The sequence below is a fragment of the Coregonus clupeaformis genome, chromosome 23 (assembly GCF_020615455.1).
Source record: "Coregonus clupeaformis isolate EN_2021a chromosome 23, ASM2061545v1, whole genome shotgun sequence".
NCBI lineage: Eukaryota > Metazoa > Chordata > Actinopteri > Salmoniformes > Salmonidae > Coregonus > Coregonus clupeaformis.
The window spans coordinates 37698667-37717047 of NC_059214.1; the positions used below are offsets into that span (position 1 = coordinate 37698667).

The window sequence follows — 18381 nt, forward strand, 5'->3', positions numbered from 1 at the left end:
CCGGCCGTGATTGGGAGTCCCATAGGGCGGCGCACAATTGGCCCAGCGTCGTCCGGGTTTGGCCGGTGTAGGCCGTCATTGTAAATAAGAATTTGTTCTTAACTGACTTGCCTAGTTAAATAAAGGTAAAATAAATAAAATAAAATAAACACCTGTGGTAAATTCAATTCATTGGACATGATTTGGAAAGGCACACACCTGTCTAAATAAAGTCCCACAGTTGACAGTGTATGTCAGAGCAAAAACCAAGCCATGAGGTCGAAGGAATTGTCCGTAGAGCTCCGAGACAGGATTGTGTCGAGGCACAGATCTGGGAAAGGGTACAAAGAAATGTCTGTTGCATTGAAGGTCCACAAGAACACAGTGGCCTCCATCATTCTTAAATGGAAGAAGTGTGGAACCACCAAGACTCTTCCTAGAGCGTGTCACTCTGACAGAGCTCTAGAGTTCCTCTGTGGAGATGGGAGAACCTTCCAGAAGGACAACCATCTCTGCAGCACTGCACCAATCAGGCCTTTATGGTAGAGTGGCTAGACGGAAGCCAAAAGGCACCTAAAGACTCTCAGACCATGAGAAACAAGATTGCTCTTTGGCCTGAATGCCAAGCATCACATCTGGAGTAAACCTGGCACCATCCCTACGGTGAAGCATTGTGGTGGCAGAATCATGCTGTCGGGATGTTTTTCAGTGGCAGGGACTGGGAGACTAATCAGGCTTGAGGCAAAGATGAACGGAGCAAAGTACAGAGAGATCCTTGATGAAAACCTGCTCCAGAGCGCTCCGGACCTGAGACTGGGGCGAAGGTTCACCTTCCAACAGGACAATGACCCTAAGCACACAGCCAAGACAACGCAGGAGTGGCTTCGGGACAAGTCTCTGAATGTCCTTCAGTGGCCCAGCCAGAGCCCGGATTTGAACCCGATCGAACATCTCTGGAGAGACCTGAAAATAGCTGTGCAGCAACCCTCCCCATCCAACCTGAGAGAGCTTGAGAGGATCTGCAGAGAAGAATGGGAGAAACTACCCAAGAAGACTCAATGCTGTAATCGCTGCCAAAGGTGCTTCAACAAAGTACTGAGTAAAGGGTCTGAATACTTAATGTAATATTTCAGTTTTGTATGTTGAATAAATTAGCAAACATTTCTAAAAACCTGTTTTTGCTTCATCATTATGGGGTAATGTGTGTAGATTGATGAGGGGGAAAAACGATTTAATCAATTTTAGAAAAAGGCTGTAACGTCAAGCGGTCTGAATACTTTCCTAAGGCACTGTAGTAAGGATCACATGCAAATCCAGGTCAGGTCTGCTGTGACGCATGCAGGAGAGAGGATGAGTGCAGAGAGATAGCCCTGAACTGCTATATATCTCACAGTGTAAGAGGTCTAAACTACTGTATGTCTAGAAACCATAGTGTCTGACTTTGTGACAGTGGCTGTGTAGTCTGACCTCCCCTGTTCCCACTTCTCCACTCCCCTTTTTTAAAATTTTTTCCTGTTCCCTTCATGTACCTCACCTCTCCTGCCCTGCACTTCTCCTCTCCCTCTCCTTCTCTCCTCTCCTATCATCCCGTCTAACTCACTCCCCATCTCCTTCCCTCCTCTCCCCCTCTAACTTACCTCTCATCTCCTCTCCCCCTCTAACTTACCTCTCATCTCCTCTCCCCTCTCTCCTCCTCTCCCCCCTCAGGGTATCTGGGTGCCGGAGGGTGAGACAGTGAAGATCCCGGTGGCCATCAAGATCCTGAACGAGGCAACGGGACCCAAGGCTAACGTGGAGTTCATGGATGTGAGTGTTTTACCAGCTCCGTAGAGACCCCATACGCTACACCACCACCGCCACACGCACTCACGCACACACCACAGGCTCACAGCACAGCACCAATGGGGCTGACGACGGTACGATTCCCCATTCATTCAGTAAACATTCAGCAGTCTTTTATTTCAAAAGGAAAAATGTAAGAATCTAATGATGTTATCTACTACGTCTGTGATGCAACCTAAGTGAAACCCCCTAGCGACCCATTTACGCTGTGTTTTAATGTCTTTGTATTACGGCGTCTTTGTATGTCTATTTTTATCAATCTTGCTTTGATGTGTGTACACATGTGTATGCATGTACGTTGTGTGTGTGTGTGTGTGTGTGTGTGTTTAAGTACAGTACGTAACACGTGTCTTAGCAGGCGGTCTTAGTGATGGCCCCCAGGAGGAACCAGAGGCAGGCTGGGTATTTCCCACAGTGCATCAGCAGCCGAGTGCTATGCTAATGAGCTTTCCCTTCACTCGCTTCCTCCCTCCTATTTCTCTCCCCTCCTCCCCCTGTCCTCTCCTCTTCTGTCCTCCTCTCATATCCTCTTTTCTCCCCTCCTCTCTTCACCTCTCCAAGAGAGGAGTCAATGGGGCTCAGCAGACCTGGTTTAAAAAAATATATATCAATCTTTCAATGACTTGCTTTACCCTGCCTGGAGTGGACTATTACATTGGTTCAATTGCAACAGGCAAGCTAAATTAAGCACAGTGTTTGAAATTATTTAAAATAGTAGTTTTACCCAGGTCCAGCACTGTCTGCTGCCGTGGCTGGTGGGATAGCTGCCTGTCAACTGGAGGACAGCATGAGGGAGGAGTGGGAAGGAAGGGGGGAGGAGGACCTTCAGATGTCTTTGACTAAACAGGAGGGGTCAACGTGGAGAGATAGGGTAGGGGAGACTCAGTCTGTGTTCCAAATGGCACCTTATTCGCTGTCACAGGAGGCTGCTGAGGGCAGAACAGCTCATAATAATGGCTGGAATGGAGTGAATGGAATGGCATCACATACATGGAAACCATGTGTTTGATGTATTTGAAACCATTCCACTCAATCCGCTCAAGCCGATACCACGAGCCCATCCTCCCCAATTAAGGTGCCACCAACCTCCTATGTTCCCTATATAGTTCCCTGCCCTATGTGTCCTGGTCAAAGGTAGTGCACTATAAAGGGAATAGGGTGTCATTTTGGACCCAAATTCACACGGCTGGAGAACCAGGCTTCAGACTGAGGAGGCTGAAGCCTATCCTCCCTCCTCTGTCCTCCCTCCTCTGTCCTCCCTCCTCTGTCCTCCCTCATCTGTCCTCCCTCCTCTGTCCTCCCTCCTCTGTCCTCTCGCCGCGCTGCTCCCTCTGCTCTCCTCCCTCCATTCTCCTCCCTCCACTCTCCTCCCTCCACTCTCCTCCCTCCCTGCATGGAGGATTTAGGAAGAGGAGGCCGCACAGCTTCTTCATTTAAACAGCAATCAAAACGCAGTGGCACGTGTCTTCAGATTGGACGTGGAGACACACAATACACAAACACAACACACACACACATACACAGACACACACGGACATGGAAATGGCCCCTGGCGATGTTTGGCCAATGATCAGCAGCCCTGTTTCCTCCTGCAGCTAGCAGCATAGCAGGAGGATGAATACTCATTAATTATGAAGACTGTCAACACCATGGTACTCTGGACCCCTGTGTGTGTGTGTGTGTGTGTGTGTGTGTGTGTGTGTGTGTGTGTGTGTGTGTGTGTGTGTGTGTGTGTGTGTGTGTGTGTGTGTGTGTGTGTGTGTGTGTGTGTGTGCCGGCAGGGCACCAGTGTAGACGACACAAGTCACATAGAAGACAGACGTAGACGTCACACATAGAAGACACACGTAGAAGTCACACGTAGACGACACATGTAGAAGACATACGTAGACGACACATGTAGACGACACACGTAGAAGACACATGTAGACGACACATGTAGAAGACACACGTAGACGACACATGTAGAAGACACACATAGAAGACACACGTAGAAGACACACATAGAAGACACACGTAGAAGACACATGTAGAAGACTCTCGTAGAAGACACATGTAGAAGACTCTCGTAGAAGACACATGTAGAAGACACATGTAGACGACACATGTAGAAGACAAAGGTAGAAGACACACGTAGAAGACACATGTAGAAGACACACGTAGAAGACAAACGTAGACGACACACGTAGAAGACAAATGTAGACGACACACGTAGACGACACACGTAGACGACACATGTAGAAGACTCTCGTAGAAGACACACGTAGAAGACACACATAGACGACACATGTAGAAGACACACGTAGAAGACAAACGTAGACGACACATGTAGAAGACAAACGTAGATGATACACGTAGAAGACACACTTAGACGACACATGTAGAAGACTCTCGTAGAAGACACATGTAGAAGACACACATAGACGACACATGTAGAAGACGCACGTAGAAGACACATGTAGAAGACACACGTAGACGACACATGTAGACGACACACGTAGAAGACACATGTAGACGACACACGTAGACGACACATGTAGAAGACTCTCGTAGAAGACACATGTGGAAGACACACGTAGAAGACACACGTAGAAGTCACACGTAGACGACACATGTAGAAGACACACGTAGATGACACACGTAGAAGACACACATAGAAGACACATGTAGAAGACACACGTAGATGACACATGTAGAAAACACACGTAGAAGACACATGTAGAAGACACACGTAGAGACACACGTAGAAGACACATGTAGAAGACACACATAGACGACACATGTAGAAGACTCTCGTAGAAGACACATGTAGAAGACACACGTAGACGACACATGTAGAAGACACATGTAGAAGACTCTCGTAGAAGACACATGTAGAAGACTCTCGTAGAAGACACATGTAGAAGACACATGTAGAAGACACATGTAGAAGACACACGTAGAAGACACATGTAGAAGACACACGTAGAAGACAAACGTAGACGACACACATAGAAGACAAACGTAGACGACACAAGTAGACGACACACGTAGACGACACATGTAGAAGACTCTCGTAGAAGACACACGTAGAAGACACACATAGACGACACATGTAGAAGACACACGTAGAAGACAAACGTAGACGACACATGTAGAAGACAAACGTAGATGATACACGTAGAAGACACATGTAGACGACACATGTAGAAGACTCTCGTTGAAGACACACGTAGAAGACACACATAGACGACACATGTAGAAGACACACGTAGAAGACACACGTAGACGACACATGTAGACGACACACGTAGAAGACACATGTAGACGACACACGTAGAAGACTCTCGTAGAAGACACATGTGGAAGACACACGTAGAAGACACACGTAGAAGTCACACGTAGACGACACATGTAGAAGACACACGTAGATGACACACGTAGAAGACACACATAGAAGACACATGTAGAAGACACACGTAGACGACACATGTAGAAAACACACGTAGAAGACACATGTAGAAGACACACGTAGAAGACACATGTAGAGGACTCTCGTAGAAGACACATGTAGAAGACACACGTAGACGACACATGTAGAAGACACACGTAGAAGACACATGTAGAAGACACATGTAGAAGACACATGTAGAAGACACACGTAGAAGACACACGTAGACGACACACGTAGAAGACACACGTAGAAGACACACGTAGAAGACACACGTAGAAGACACACGTAGACGACACACGTAGACGACACATGTAGAAGACACACGTAGATTATACACGTAGACGACACATGTAGAAGACTCTCATAGAAGACACATGTAGAAGACACACGTAGACGACACATGTAGAAGACACATGTAGAAGACACACGTAGAAGACACACGTAGAGGACACACGTAGACGACACATGTAGAAGACACGCGTAGAAGACACACGTAGAAGACACACGTAGAAGACACACGTAGACGACACACGTAGACGACACATGTAGAAGACACACGTAGATGATACACGTAGAAGACACACGTAGACGACACATGTAGAAGACTCTCGTAGAAGACACACGTAGAAGACACATGTAGACGACACACGTAGATGACACATGTAGAAGACACACGTAGATGATACACGTAGAAGACACACATAGAAGACACATGTAGAAGACTCTCGTAGAAGACACACGTAGAAGACACACATAGACTACACACGTAGACGACACATGTAGAAGACACACGTAGACGACATGTAGATGAGACACTTAGACGTGTGTGTGTGTCTGTGTGTGTGTGTGTGTGTGTGTGTGTGTGTGTGTGTGTGCCGGCAGGGCACCAGTGTAGACGACACAAGTCACATAGAAGACACATGTAGACGACAGACGTAGACGTCACACATAGAAGACACATGTAGAAGAGACACGTAGACGACACATGTAGACGACACACGTAGAAGACACATGTAGACAACACACATAGACGACACATGTAGAAGACTCTCGTAGAAGACACATGTGGAAGACACACGTAGAAGACACATGTAGAAGTCACACGTAGACGACACATGTAGAAGACACAGGTAGATGACACACGTAGAAGACACACGTAGAAGACACATGTAGAAGACACACGTAGACGACACATGTAGAAGACACACGTAGAAGACACATGTAGAAGACACATGTAGAAGACACACGTAGACGACACATGTAGAAGACTCTCGTAGAAGACACATGTAGAAGACACACGTAGATGACACATGTAGAAGACACACGTAGAAGACACATGTAGAAGACACACGTAGACGACACACGTAGACGACACATGTAGAAGACACACGTAGAAGACACACGTAGAAGACACACGTAGAAGACACACGTAGACGACACATGTAGAAGACACACATAGATTATACACGTAGACGACACATGTACAAGACTCTCGTAGAAGACACATGTAGAAGACACACGTAGACGACACATGTAGAAGACACACGTAGAAGACACATGTAGAAGACACACGTAGAAGACACATGTAGAAGACACATGTAGAAGATACATGTAGAAGACACACGTAGAAGACACACGTAGACGACACATGTAGAAGACACACGTAGAAGACACACGTAGAAGACACACGTAGAAGACACACGTAGACGACACACGTAGACGACACATGTAGATGATACACGTAGAAGACACACGTAGACGACACACGTAGACGACACATGTAGAAGACACACGTAGAAGACACACGTAGAAGACACACGTAGAAGACACACGTAGACGACACATGTAGAAGACACACATAGATTATACACGTAGACGACACATGTAGAAGACTCTCGTAGAAGACACATGTAGAAGACACACGTAGACGACACATGTAGAAGACACACGTAGAAGACACATGTAGAAGACACATGTAGAAGATACATGTAGAAGACACATGTAGAAGACACATGTAGAAGATACATGTAGAAGACACACGTAGAAGACACACGTAGACGACACATGTAGAAGACACACGTAGAAGACACACGTAGAAGACACACGTAGAAGACACACGTAGACGACACACGTAGACGACACATGTAGATGATACACGTAGAAGACACACGTAGACGACACATGTAGAAGACTCTCGTAGAAGGCACACGTAGAAGACACACGTAGACGACACATGTAGAAGACACACGTAGATGATACACGTAGAAGGCACACGTAGAAGACACATGTAGAAGACTCTCGTAGAAGACACACATAGAAGACACACGTAGACGACACACGTAGACGACACATGTAGAAGACACACGTAGATGATACACGTAGAAGACACACGTAGACGACATGTAGATGAGACATGTAGACGCACACTGATTAACACACACAGCAGAACACTCACATTCACACTCATCAATGCAAACAGTAGTAGACCGCTACTGCCATAGATCTTTACACGCATGCTAATATGTAGCATGAGGATAGCATTTCTCAGTCCTTGCATCATCGTGAACAAGATCATGTCACTATACACGCAACAAATTCACAGCTATCAATATATCATGTGTGTGGAGATATGTTCAAGGGTGTGTGTGTGTGTTTGTGTTCGTGCATGATTGTGTCGTGTGTGTTTCTATTCTAAGCTTATGCTGTAGAGTTATAGCCAGTTGGATAGCCCCCCCCACTACACACAGATACACACATAGATGATAGGTGAACCTCTTTACCATGAGCTGTTATACAGGCAGGCTCAGTCAAAAGCCGACAGACAGAGGGGCCCTTCTCTCTCCTTCTCTCTCCTTCTCTCCCGTTCTCTCCCCTTCTCTCTCCTTCTCTCCCCTTCTCTCTCCTTCTCTCCCCTTCTCTCCCCTTCTCTCATTCACTCTCCTTCTCTCTCCTTCTCTCCCCTTCTCTCTCCTTCTCTCTCCTTCTCTCCCCTTCTCTCCCCTTCTTTCTCCTTCTCTCTCCTTCTCTCTTCTTCTCTCCTTCTCTCCCCTTCTCTCATTCACTCTCCTTATCTCCCCTTCTCTCTCCTTCTCTCTCCTTCTCTCTCCTTCTCTCTTCTTCTCTCCTTCTCTCCCCTTCTCTCCTTCACTCTCCTTCTCTCTCCTTCTCTCTCCTTCTCTCCCCATCTTTCCTTCTCTCACCTTCTCTCTCCTTCTCTCCCCTTCTCTCTCCTTCTCTCCCCTTCTCTCTCCTTCTCTCCTTCACTCTCCTTCTCTCTCCTTCTCTCCTTCTCTCACCTTCTCTCCCCTTCTCTCTCCTTCTCTCCCCTTCTCTCTCCTTCTCTCTCCTTCTCTCCCCTTCTCTCCCTCTGACAATGGCCCTGATTTAAGATCCTGGAGATATAGGGCCTTCGATTGTAATAGATCTGCAGCTGATAACTAAGGATTGGATTATTCAAGCGCAGTGAAGCAGCGATCATAAATCCAAGATATATCTCAAATGACACCCTTAGCCCTTTGTAGTGCACTACTTTTTTACCAAAGCCCTGTGTGTTTCCTTATGAGCCCTGGTCAATGGTAGTGCACTACAAAGGGAAAAGGGTACCATTTGGGCCGCAGACCAAATCTCTGAGCCGTATGCACTATACTTTCCTGCCTTCTCTCGCTCTGTGTAACACCAGCACTGTCATGTGATACAACGTGGCAATAAACTGGTTGAATTTATGTTAGAGTTGTCGTCTTTGTGTTTGGGGGAGGTTGGCTGTACTGCTGGTGGCTGTGAGTGCTAGTGTGATTGTATCTTGTGAATTGGGTGATTAAATGTTGATATCTTTCCTGCTCGTACTTCTGCTGCACATCAGTTAAACCAAATGGAATAATGCATGATTTGAACGAACGCAAAATAAATTTCAGTCCTAATACAGCCCTCATAAGAGTCCCCTTACCCCCCTGACATACAGCAGTGTATAGGGGCGGCAGGTAGCCTAGCGGTTAGAGTGTTGGGCCAGTAACCGAAAGGATGCTAGAGTTCGAATCCCCGGGGCGACTAGGTGAAAAATCTTTCGATCTGCCCTTGAGCAAGGCACTTAACCCTAATTGCTCCAGGGTCGCGGTCAATAATGGCTGATCCCTGGCCGTGACCCCACTCTCCGAGGGTGTCTCGGGGGAGTGGGATATGCAAAAAACACACTTCCATTTCACACCACATACTTGTACAGGTTACACAGGACAAATATAGGCACCCCCTGTGGTTTATGGTTCCAATGTATTAGAATATATGGTCTCCCTGTGGGCCTGAGTCCCTGTGTGTGTTCCCCAGGAGGCTCTGATCATGGCTAGTATGGAACACCCCCACCTGGTCCGTCTCCTGGGGGTCTGCCTGAGCCCCACCATCCAGCTGGTCACCCAGCTCATGCCCCACGGCTGCCTGCTCGACTACGTCCATGAACACAAGGACAACATCGGCTCTCAGCTGTTGCTCAACTGGTGTGTCCAGATCGCCAAGGTAAGTCGCTCTGGATAAGAGCGTCTGCTAAATGACTAAAATGTCAAATGTAAGACTCACCTGTAATGGTTCAATCTTGTATGGGGGTTCGAGCACCGTCTCAGCCACTTTCTGTCTGTGCCCCTGTTTCATAGGTATCTACTACTATACATACCCACTGTGACTGTTCTGTCATTAAAATGATCAAATACGGAAAGGTGATCAGAATGTCAAACATATTCTATGGAAGATCCATTGACTGTTATATGCATGTTTGAGGGAGTTTTCAAATCCCTCTCACAGCCTTTACAGAAACCGTCACCCCCCGCTGGTGCATAGGAGTCTGGGTAATACACTGAGTATACAAAACAGTAAGAACAGGGGCTGCAACTCAATATTAGGAAGGTGTTCTTAATGTTTGGTATACTCAGTGTATTAAACTATGTTACCTCCTGACCTGGGTGCACTGATCTATTGGTCTTTATTGGTATTCTTGTTGGAAGGGTACAGCAGCTCAAAGAGACTATTACAGTGGATGGGGGTGGGGCGCTCCTCCCATTCAGTTGTGCTGTGAGATGATGCATGCTGAAATATAGATAAGTCATGTGATCTTCTCTCTTTCTCTCTGTATCTCGCTCTCTCGCTCCAAACTATACTCACGCTCCATTGATATGAAGACCTCCAATGCGCATTATATTTATCACTCCCTCTATCTCTCTCTCTCTCTCTCTTTTTCTCTTTAATTCTTCCTCTCTCTACCCCCCCTCTCTCTCTCTCAACTCTCTCTCTGTCTCTCTCTTTGTCTCTCATTCTCTCTCTCGCTCTCTCTTTCTTTCTTTCTCTCTCTACCCCCCTCCTCGATCTCTTTCATTCTCTCTCTCTCCCTCTCTCTCTCTCTCTCTCTGTATCTCATTGGCACATACAGTACCAGTCAAAAGTTTGGACACACCTACTCATTCCAGGGTTTTTCTTTAATTTTACTATTTTCTACATTTTAGAATAATAGTGAAGACACCAACATTATTAAATAACACATATGGAATCATGTAGTAACCGAAAGAGTGTTGAACAAATCAAAATATATTTTATATTTCAGACTCTTAAAAGTAGCCACCCTTTGCCTTGATGACAGCTTTGCAAACTATTGACATTCTCTCAACCAGCTTCATGAGGTAGTGACCTGGAATGCATTTCAATTAACATGTGTGCCTTGTTAAAAGTTCATTTGTGGAATTTCTCTTCTTCTTAATGCATTTGAGCCAATCAGTTGTGTTGTGACAAGGTAGGGATGGAATACAGAAGATAGCCCTATTTGGTAAAATACCAAGTCCATATTATGCCAAGAACAGCTCAAATAAGCAAAGAGAAACGAAAGTCCATTATTACTTTAAGACATGAAGGTCAGTCAATCCGGAAAATTTCAAGAACTTTGAAAGCTTCTTCAAGTGCAGTCGCCAAAACCATCAAGCGATATGATGAAACTGGCTCTCATGAGGACCGCCACAGGAAAGGAAGACCCAAAGTTAACTCTGCTGCAGAGGATAAGTTCATTATAGTTAACTGCACCTCAGATTGCAACCTAAATAAATGCTTCAAAGAGTTCATGTAACAGACACATCTCAACATCAACTGTTCAGAGGAGACTGCGTGAATCAGGCCTTCATGGTCAAATTGCTGCAAAGAAACCACTACTAAAGGACACCAATAACAAGAAGAGACTTGATTGGGCCAAGAAACACGAGCAATGGACATTAGACCGGTGGAAATCTGTTCTTTGGTCTGATGAGTCCAAATTTGAGATTTTTGGTTCCATGTCTTTGTGAGACGCAGAGTAGGTGAACGGATGATCTCCGCATGTGTGGTCCCTTCGTGAAGCATGGAGGAGGAGGTGTGATGGTTGTGACACTGTCAGTGATTTATTTAGAATTCAAGGCACACTTAACCAGCATGGCTACCACAGCATTCTGCAGCAATACGCCGTCCCATCTGGTTTGCGTTTAGTTGGACTATCATTTGTTTTTCATCAGGGCAATGACTCAAAACACACCTCCAGGCTGTGTAAGGGCTATTTGACCAAGAAGGAGAGTGATGGAGTGCTGCATCAGATGACCTGGCCTCCACAATCACCCGACCTCAACCCAATTGAGATGGTTTGGGATGAGTTGGACCGCAGAGTGAAGGAAAAGCAGCCAACAAGTGCTCAGCATATGTGGGAACATCTTCAAGACTGTTGGAAAAGCATTCCAGGTGAAGCTGGTTGAGAGAATGCCAAGAGTGTGCGAAGCTGTCATCAAGGCAAAGGGTGGCTACTTTGAATAATCTAAAATCTAAAATATATTTTGATTTGTTTAACACTTTTTTTGGTTTTACTACATTATTCCATATGTGTTATTTCATAGTTTTGATGTCTTCACTATTATTCTACAATGTAGAAAATAGTAAAAATAAAGAAAAACCCTTGAATGAGTAGGTGTGTCCAAACTTTTGACTGGTAGTGTATGGTTTTTGTATTTTATATTATTTCTCTTTTTCTCTCTCTATCATGGATACACTCAACCATATTCTCTCAAACACACATTCTCATTCTAGATTCTCCTTAGTCCTGCTCTGTTGAAGTTTCATTGATCCTACAGTCATAACCTTGTGGAGTCTGGCAGTGTTGTGGTGTGACTTGGTTTTTACCTCAGATACAATCTCTGGGGGTATTCCAAATTGCACCCTATTCTCTTTATAGTGCACTACTTTTGACCAGTGCCCTATGGCACCCTATTTTCTATATAGTGCACTACTGTTTTGGTAACAATTAGTGCACTATAAAGGGAATAGAGTGCCATTTGGGCTGCAACCTCTGTCTCTGACTTCACACTCCCTAGCTCTACAGTGCAGTCTTCCAGTAAACACTTACCCCTATCCCCTTTAAAACATTTAGGAGATAATATAAACCAAGTGAATTACTAAAGAGCCTACCGTCCTTGGTGAAATGGATGGATGAAGAAGATGTCTCTGTCTCTGTACATCTACATGGCAGTTTTCCAAAGATAATGTTTGGTAACACTCACTACTGACACCACACGCATACATACATACACACACACTCACACTCATCACCATGCACACACCCACTGCCATCTGCCTGGTACAGTTGAAACCGGGAATCATCCGCCGGCGTCGTGTCGGCGAGCGTTTTGCTGATGTCAATGTTGTGAACAAAGTGCCCCATTGTGGCGGTGGGTTTATGGTATGGGCATTCATAAGCTACGGACAACGAACACAATTGCATTTTACCGATTTCAATTTCAATGCACAGAGATACCGTAGGACGAGATCCTGAGGCCCATTGTCATTCCATTCATCCTCCGCCATCACCTCATGTGTCAACATGATAATGCACAACCCCAGATTAACCTAAAGCTTTTCACTGTACTGTTTTACACCTGCTGTATCCTATGCATGTGACAATAAAACTTTGAAACTTTTGAACTATTTCCTATATAGTGCACTACTTTTGACCTGGGTCCTATGGCACAATATAGTGTTTCTATGGCATTGGTTGTGAATGTTGTGATGGCATTCTCCTATGGGTGAGTCAGGAGAACCTCAGGGGCCCCAGGTAATGAGACCAGGGACCTGGGATAGAGACAGCATACCAGTCCTCTATACACTCTGCTACTAGTCCTCACTATGGGTGAAGTCATATGTAAATGAATTGTAAATGTTGTAGAAATCAATGGATCCTTGTACAATAAGTAACACTGCTTGTCCAGAGTTCATATTGTGGATAATTTTATGACTGAAATAAAGTTTAGGAGGCTGTAGCAGGTTCATAAACAGAGGTCAGCCGTGGCTTATATGGCCCTGAGGTATCTGTGTAGATGTGTGCACGGTATGACTCCAGCAGTAAGAGCTGAGTTCCCAGGTAGGGGTGCAGGTAAATGGCTGTTCGGGACTCTCCAGGCTCCCAGACTCCTGTGGAAAACAGGTTAATCTGTGTCTGGGAGGTAAGGCGAGGTGCCTCTCTATCTTGCTCTTTCTCTCCCTCTTTCTCTCTCTCTCTCTCTCTCTCTCTCTCTCTCTCTCTCTCTCTCTCTCTCTCTCTCTCTCTCTCTCTCTCTCTCTGTCTGTCTCTCTCTCTGTCTCTCTCTGCATCAGACAGCCCTTCACACAATGGATTATTAATATAATAATCAGCTGTGGGATCCATTCTAATGAGCAGATTAATCAGGGGATATGCACTGAGAGACATGGCACCACGCTCTTTATTTATTTGATTTTTCTTCTACCTCTCTCTGTCTTTCTTGAGTTATATCCCTCTCTCACTCTCTAACTCACAGTGTGTGTCCTGTCCTCTTAACTCCATCTGTCCTTAGCTTTTTATTCCCTCTTTTTATCTCTCTTTCTTTAAATCTCCATATCTCACTATTTCTCTCTGTCTTTCTCACCATGTCCTCCTTCTTACTCCACCTCGCCTTAGCTGTACCCCCTCCTGTTTCTCATGTCTCTCCCAATCTCATCAGCATCACACACACAGTCAGTCTGCATGAGGAAATGTTGGTTAGCTGAGCTCACGATGCCAGGCCTGAGAATTAGAACCATAGAGTTAAAACCATAGAACTAGAATGTTTAGAACAGAACAGAAAGAATAGAACAGAATGCGGAACACTTAGAAAAATTGAGAGGTTCATGTTTCTAAGAGAACATATGCAGTTCTCTGTTGTTGCATTGATCTCCATCACATCACTCTCTCACAGATCCAGTCCATGTCCTTGTGAAGCTTAAGCTGAGAATTACTCTCGTACAGATGGATCTTCAATATGATGGCTATTAGAGGTTGGGTTAAATGCGGAAGACATGTCGGTTGAATGCATTCAGTTGTGCAACTGACTAGGTATCCCCTTTCTCCCTTTCCCCTTCTATTACCGCAGCTGTCGTCATTCTGTTCACATTCTATCTAGATCTGGCAATTCTTTTGTTTAGTTGACGCGTTGCAGAAATTGACTAGTTATCTTCTCTAGCCCCCTCTTCTCCCATTGTGTGGAAGATCTCTATAGTGCTCTAGAAGATTCAATGCATCTTGAGGTAATTGTCCTGTGCAAACCTCTCTCCTGAAAGCTGAGTAAACATCTCTCTCTCTCTCTCTCTCTCTCTCTCTCGCTCTCTCTCTCTTTCTCTCTGTCTCTATCTCTCTCTCTCTCTCTCCCTCCCCCATCTCTCTCTCTCTATCTCCGTCCCCCATCTCTCTCTCTCTCTCCCTCCCCATCTCTCTCTCTCGCTCTCTCTCTCTCTCTCTCTCTCTCTCTCTCTCTCTCTCTCTCTCTCTCTCTCTCTCCCGGGGTGAACAAACATCTCTCTGCCCGCCTCATTATTTAGACCCCAGGGTGCCTCTGTCTATCCCTCCGTCCCAGCACTCACTTAGTCCATCTCTGGCTCTATTCCGAGGGGAGAGCAGGCATTGTTTAGTTTATATAGTGGAGCCCTGCTAGTAGAGTCTGTAGGTGAGAATATGCTTCATTCCTATGTGATGATGTACAGGACAGAGGAGAACGTTTCTCACTGTCCTCAAGACAGCAGGCAATAGCAAACACTAAGTGCAAACAGACAGCAGGATATAAAGAGGGTTACAGAGATTTACACACACACATGCCAGTGCACACACAAACATACATGCATGCACACACACACACACACACACGCACGCACGCATGCACACACACACACACAAACAAACAAACACAGTCACAGTGCAGAATTAAAGGCAAGGAAAGATGGATGGGTGGAGGAGAGGCAGTGGGGTGATGGATGACTGGAGGCAGGTCACTCAATAGATGAGGGCCATGCCACCTGCAGACAGTGCTGACAAATGATAACCTGCCAGCCTCAGACCACACACAAACATCTCTGAAATACACATGCATGCACGCACACATGCATGCGCGCATCTCTCTCTCACCTTGAGATGAGCTCTCGCTTCTTTCTCTCGCTCTACGTCTCTGTCTGTTTCTCTCTTTTTCTCTCTTCCTCTCTCTCTTCTTTCTTTCTGTCACACACACACACACACAACTACATACCTGAATCGTCGGAGGAGAGAAAAGGAACTTGTCACATAATTACATCACAGTGTTAAAACAGCAACAGTTTAATTTCCAACCAATGAGGTGAGATGGCTGCTATGCCAAGCGCATCAATTCCTTTCAGCTTCAGATGGCACCATCAATTGGTTTCCTCTTACTTTTCATTTCAACACCAAAATAAATCCTTGCTGTACCGACACACAAATAAGGCTTCTCTCAACTAGCTTAACACTGTAACAAATAAAAGTAACATCCGTCAATTGATGATTCATAATACATTCCTCCCCCCCACCCCACCCCACTCCAGGGTTAAATGTTCACTAGATGAGTACTGGAGACTGGAGATAGCTCAGAAAGTTGATCATACTAGAGCTCTCCTCAGTCCAGAGAAGGACCATATGGCTCTGGTCAAAAGTAGGGCACTGTAGGGAATAGGGTGCCATTTGGGACACATCACAGTCTATCAGACAGGGAGACAAAATGGCAGTTTAGGAGCCGTTAGAAGTGAAGGAGGATGACCCAAATGGCACCCTATTCCCTATGGGCTCTGGTGTGTGTGTGTTTGTGTGTGTGTGTGTGTGTGTGTGTGAGTGTGGGTGTGTGTGTGTGTGTGACCTGTCAGTCATCCTCCGTGCTCCTGAATGGAGCGACAGCTGATTGAGACTGACCTCTCTCCCCTCAGGACCATTAGGACTGAAAACACACACGCACACGCACGCTCCCACGCGCACACACACAAACACACTGACCTCTTACCCCTTCTAGAGGAGGACCTCAGGACTGTAAGGACATGAGAGGGAAACCATTGTTGACTGTTGAAAGCTGGCACTATTCTGGCCTGGTGCCTGTGGGTGTTCATGTCCTCAGATTTATTTTGTTTATAGTAACACTGTTGTGCAAAATTGAGAGGAGGAGGTTTTATAATATACAGTGGTGTGAAAAAGTGTTTGCCCCCTTCCTGATTTGTTATTTGTTTGCATTTTGTCACACTTAAATGTTTCAGATCATCAAACAAATTTAAATATTAATCAAAGATAACATAAGTAAACACAAAATGCAGTTTTGAAATGAAGGTTGTTATTATTAAGGGAAAACAAAATCCAAACCTACATGGCCCTGTGTGAAAAAGTGATTGCCCCCTACAACCTAATAACTGGTTAGGCCACCCTTAGCAGCAACAACTGCAATCAAGTGACATGGAGTGGCCTGTCCCAGAGTTCATGGTTGGGAAATATAAACCATGGCGTGGTGTGATTGCAAAGAAAAGCCATCAAAGTTTTACGCTGTGAGTGGAGTTCTTAAGTAGTTATGAGTTTAACACGGTCAAGGATCTCCATAACAGGTGGTGGTGCAATTAACCATGAACAGTATGTTATGGGCCTGGCTGATTTGGGGTTCTGTTTCATTGGGTCAAGTTGGCCATATTTACACCACTCAGCCATCTGGTACGGGCCCACGCCTGGGACGGAGAGGAACTATACATGTCAAGTATGGAAACTCACTGTCTGTTGCATTCTTATGTTTGTTTCTCTTTCTCTCTCTCTCTCTCTCTGTCTCTCTCTGTTCTCTCTCTCTCTCTCTCTCTCTCTCTCTCTCTCTCTCTCTCTCTCTCTCTCTCTCTCTCTCTCTCTCTCTCTCTCTCTCTCTCTATCTCTCTCTCTCTCTCGCTCTCTCTCTCTCTCTCTCTGACAGCTTGTGTGCCTATGGATATGTTTGAGTGAGACTGCTGCAGTAACTGAATTGGCTGTGTCTGTCCACTGATTGGCTTAGAGCCTTAGGGATAAACAGTAGGTTGTCAGCCATGGTTCCTTTGTGAAGAAAAGCAACCTCCCCATCACATGTCCTGTGGTAGGACGGCTCGGCCACAGTGTGATCACCTACTGTATAATAAAGTTGTGTTTAGTTGTGTCAATCAAGCAAACATTGGCATGCACGCACACACACACGCACACACACACACACACACACACAATCACACACACACTCTCAAAAGAATAGGTTCAACCGTGTGTGTTCACTGGTCAATGGTCTGCTCTCGTCCTCCTCTCTCTCTCTCTCTCTCTCTCTCTCTCTCTCTCTCTCTCTCTCTCTCTCTCTCTCTCTCTCTCACACACACACACACACAGACACGCGCACACGCATATGCACAAATGCACATACACCCACGCACGCACGCACACACACGCACAATCTCTCTCTCTCTCTCTCTCTCTCTCTCTCTCTCTCTCTCTCTCTCTCTCTCTCTCTCTCTCTCTCTCTCTCTCTCTCTCTCTCTCTCTCTCTCTTCTGCTCTACTGGTTCTCAAGAGTCCAGTTTAAACACACCTGAGTTGTTACCTCAGAGCAGGTGTCCCTGATTATATATGTATCTCCTATTTAAATATGTATGTGGGAGGCTGCATCATGAAACTCTCCAAGGTGCCCTCTAATCCAGAGAATGACTCAAGGTTGTTGTATCAGTCTCACGCTCTTATTACCACAATGGATGACACATCAGACCGGACACACTTAGACTCACAGGTGGTGAGCAGTAGACTATCCCATATTTCCTTCTTCACAATACCTTCGTCCGTACACT

At 45.6% G+C, this 18381-nt stretch overlaps 1 protein-coding gene across 1 annotated transcript in view; it reads left to right on the top strand.

Annotated features, from left to right (window-relative positions):
- The window catches only part of LOC121536997 (receptor tyrosine-protein kinase erbB-4-like), a 132208-nt gene that overhangs the window by 86575 nt on the left and 27252 nt on the right, over window positions 1-18381 (top strand). Inside the window, exons 13-14 of the mRNA XM_041844702.2 lie at window positions 1687-1785; window positions 9572-9757. Coding sequence (XP_041700636.2) covers window positions 1687-1785; window positions 9572-9757 — 285 coding nt within the window. The remainder of the gene's footprint in view (window positions 1-1686; window positions 1786-9571; window positions 9758-18381) is intronic.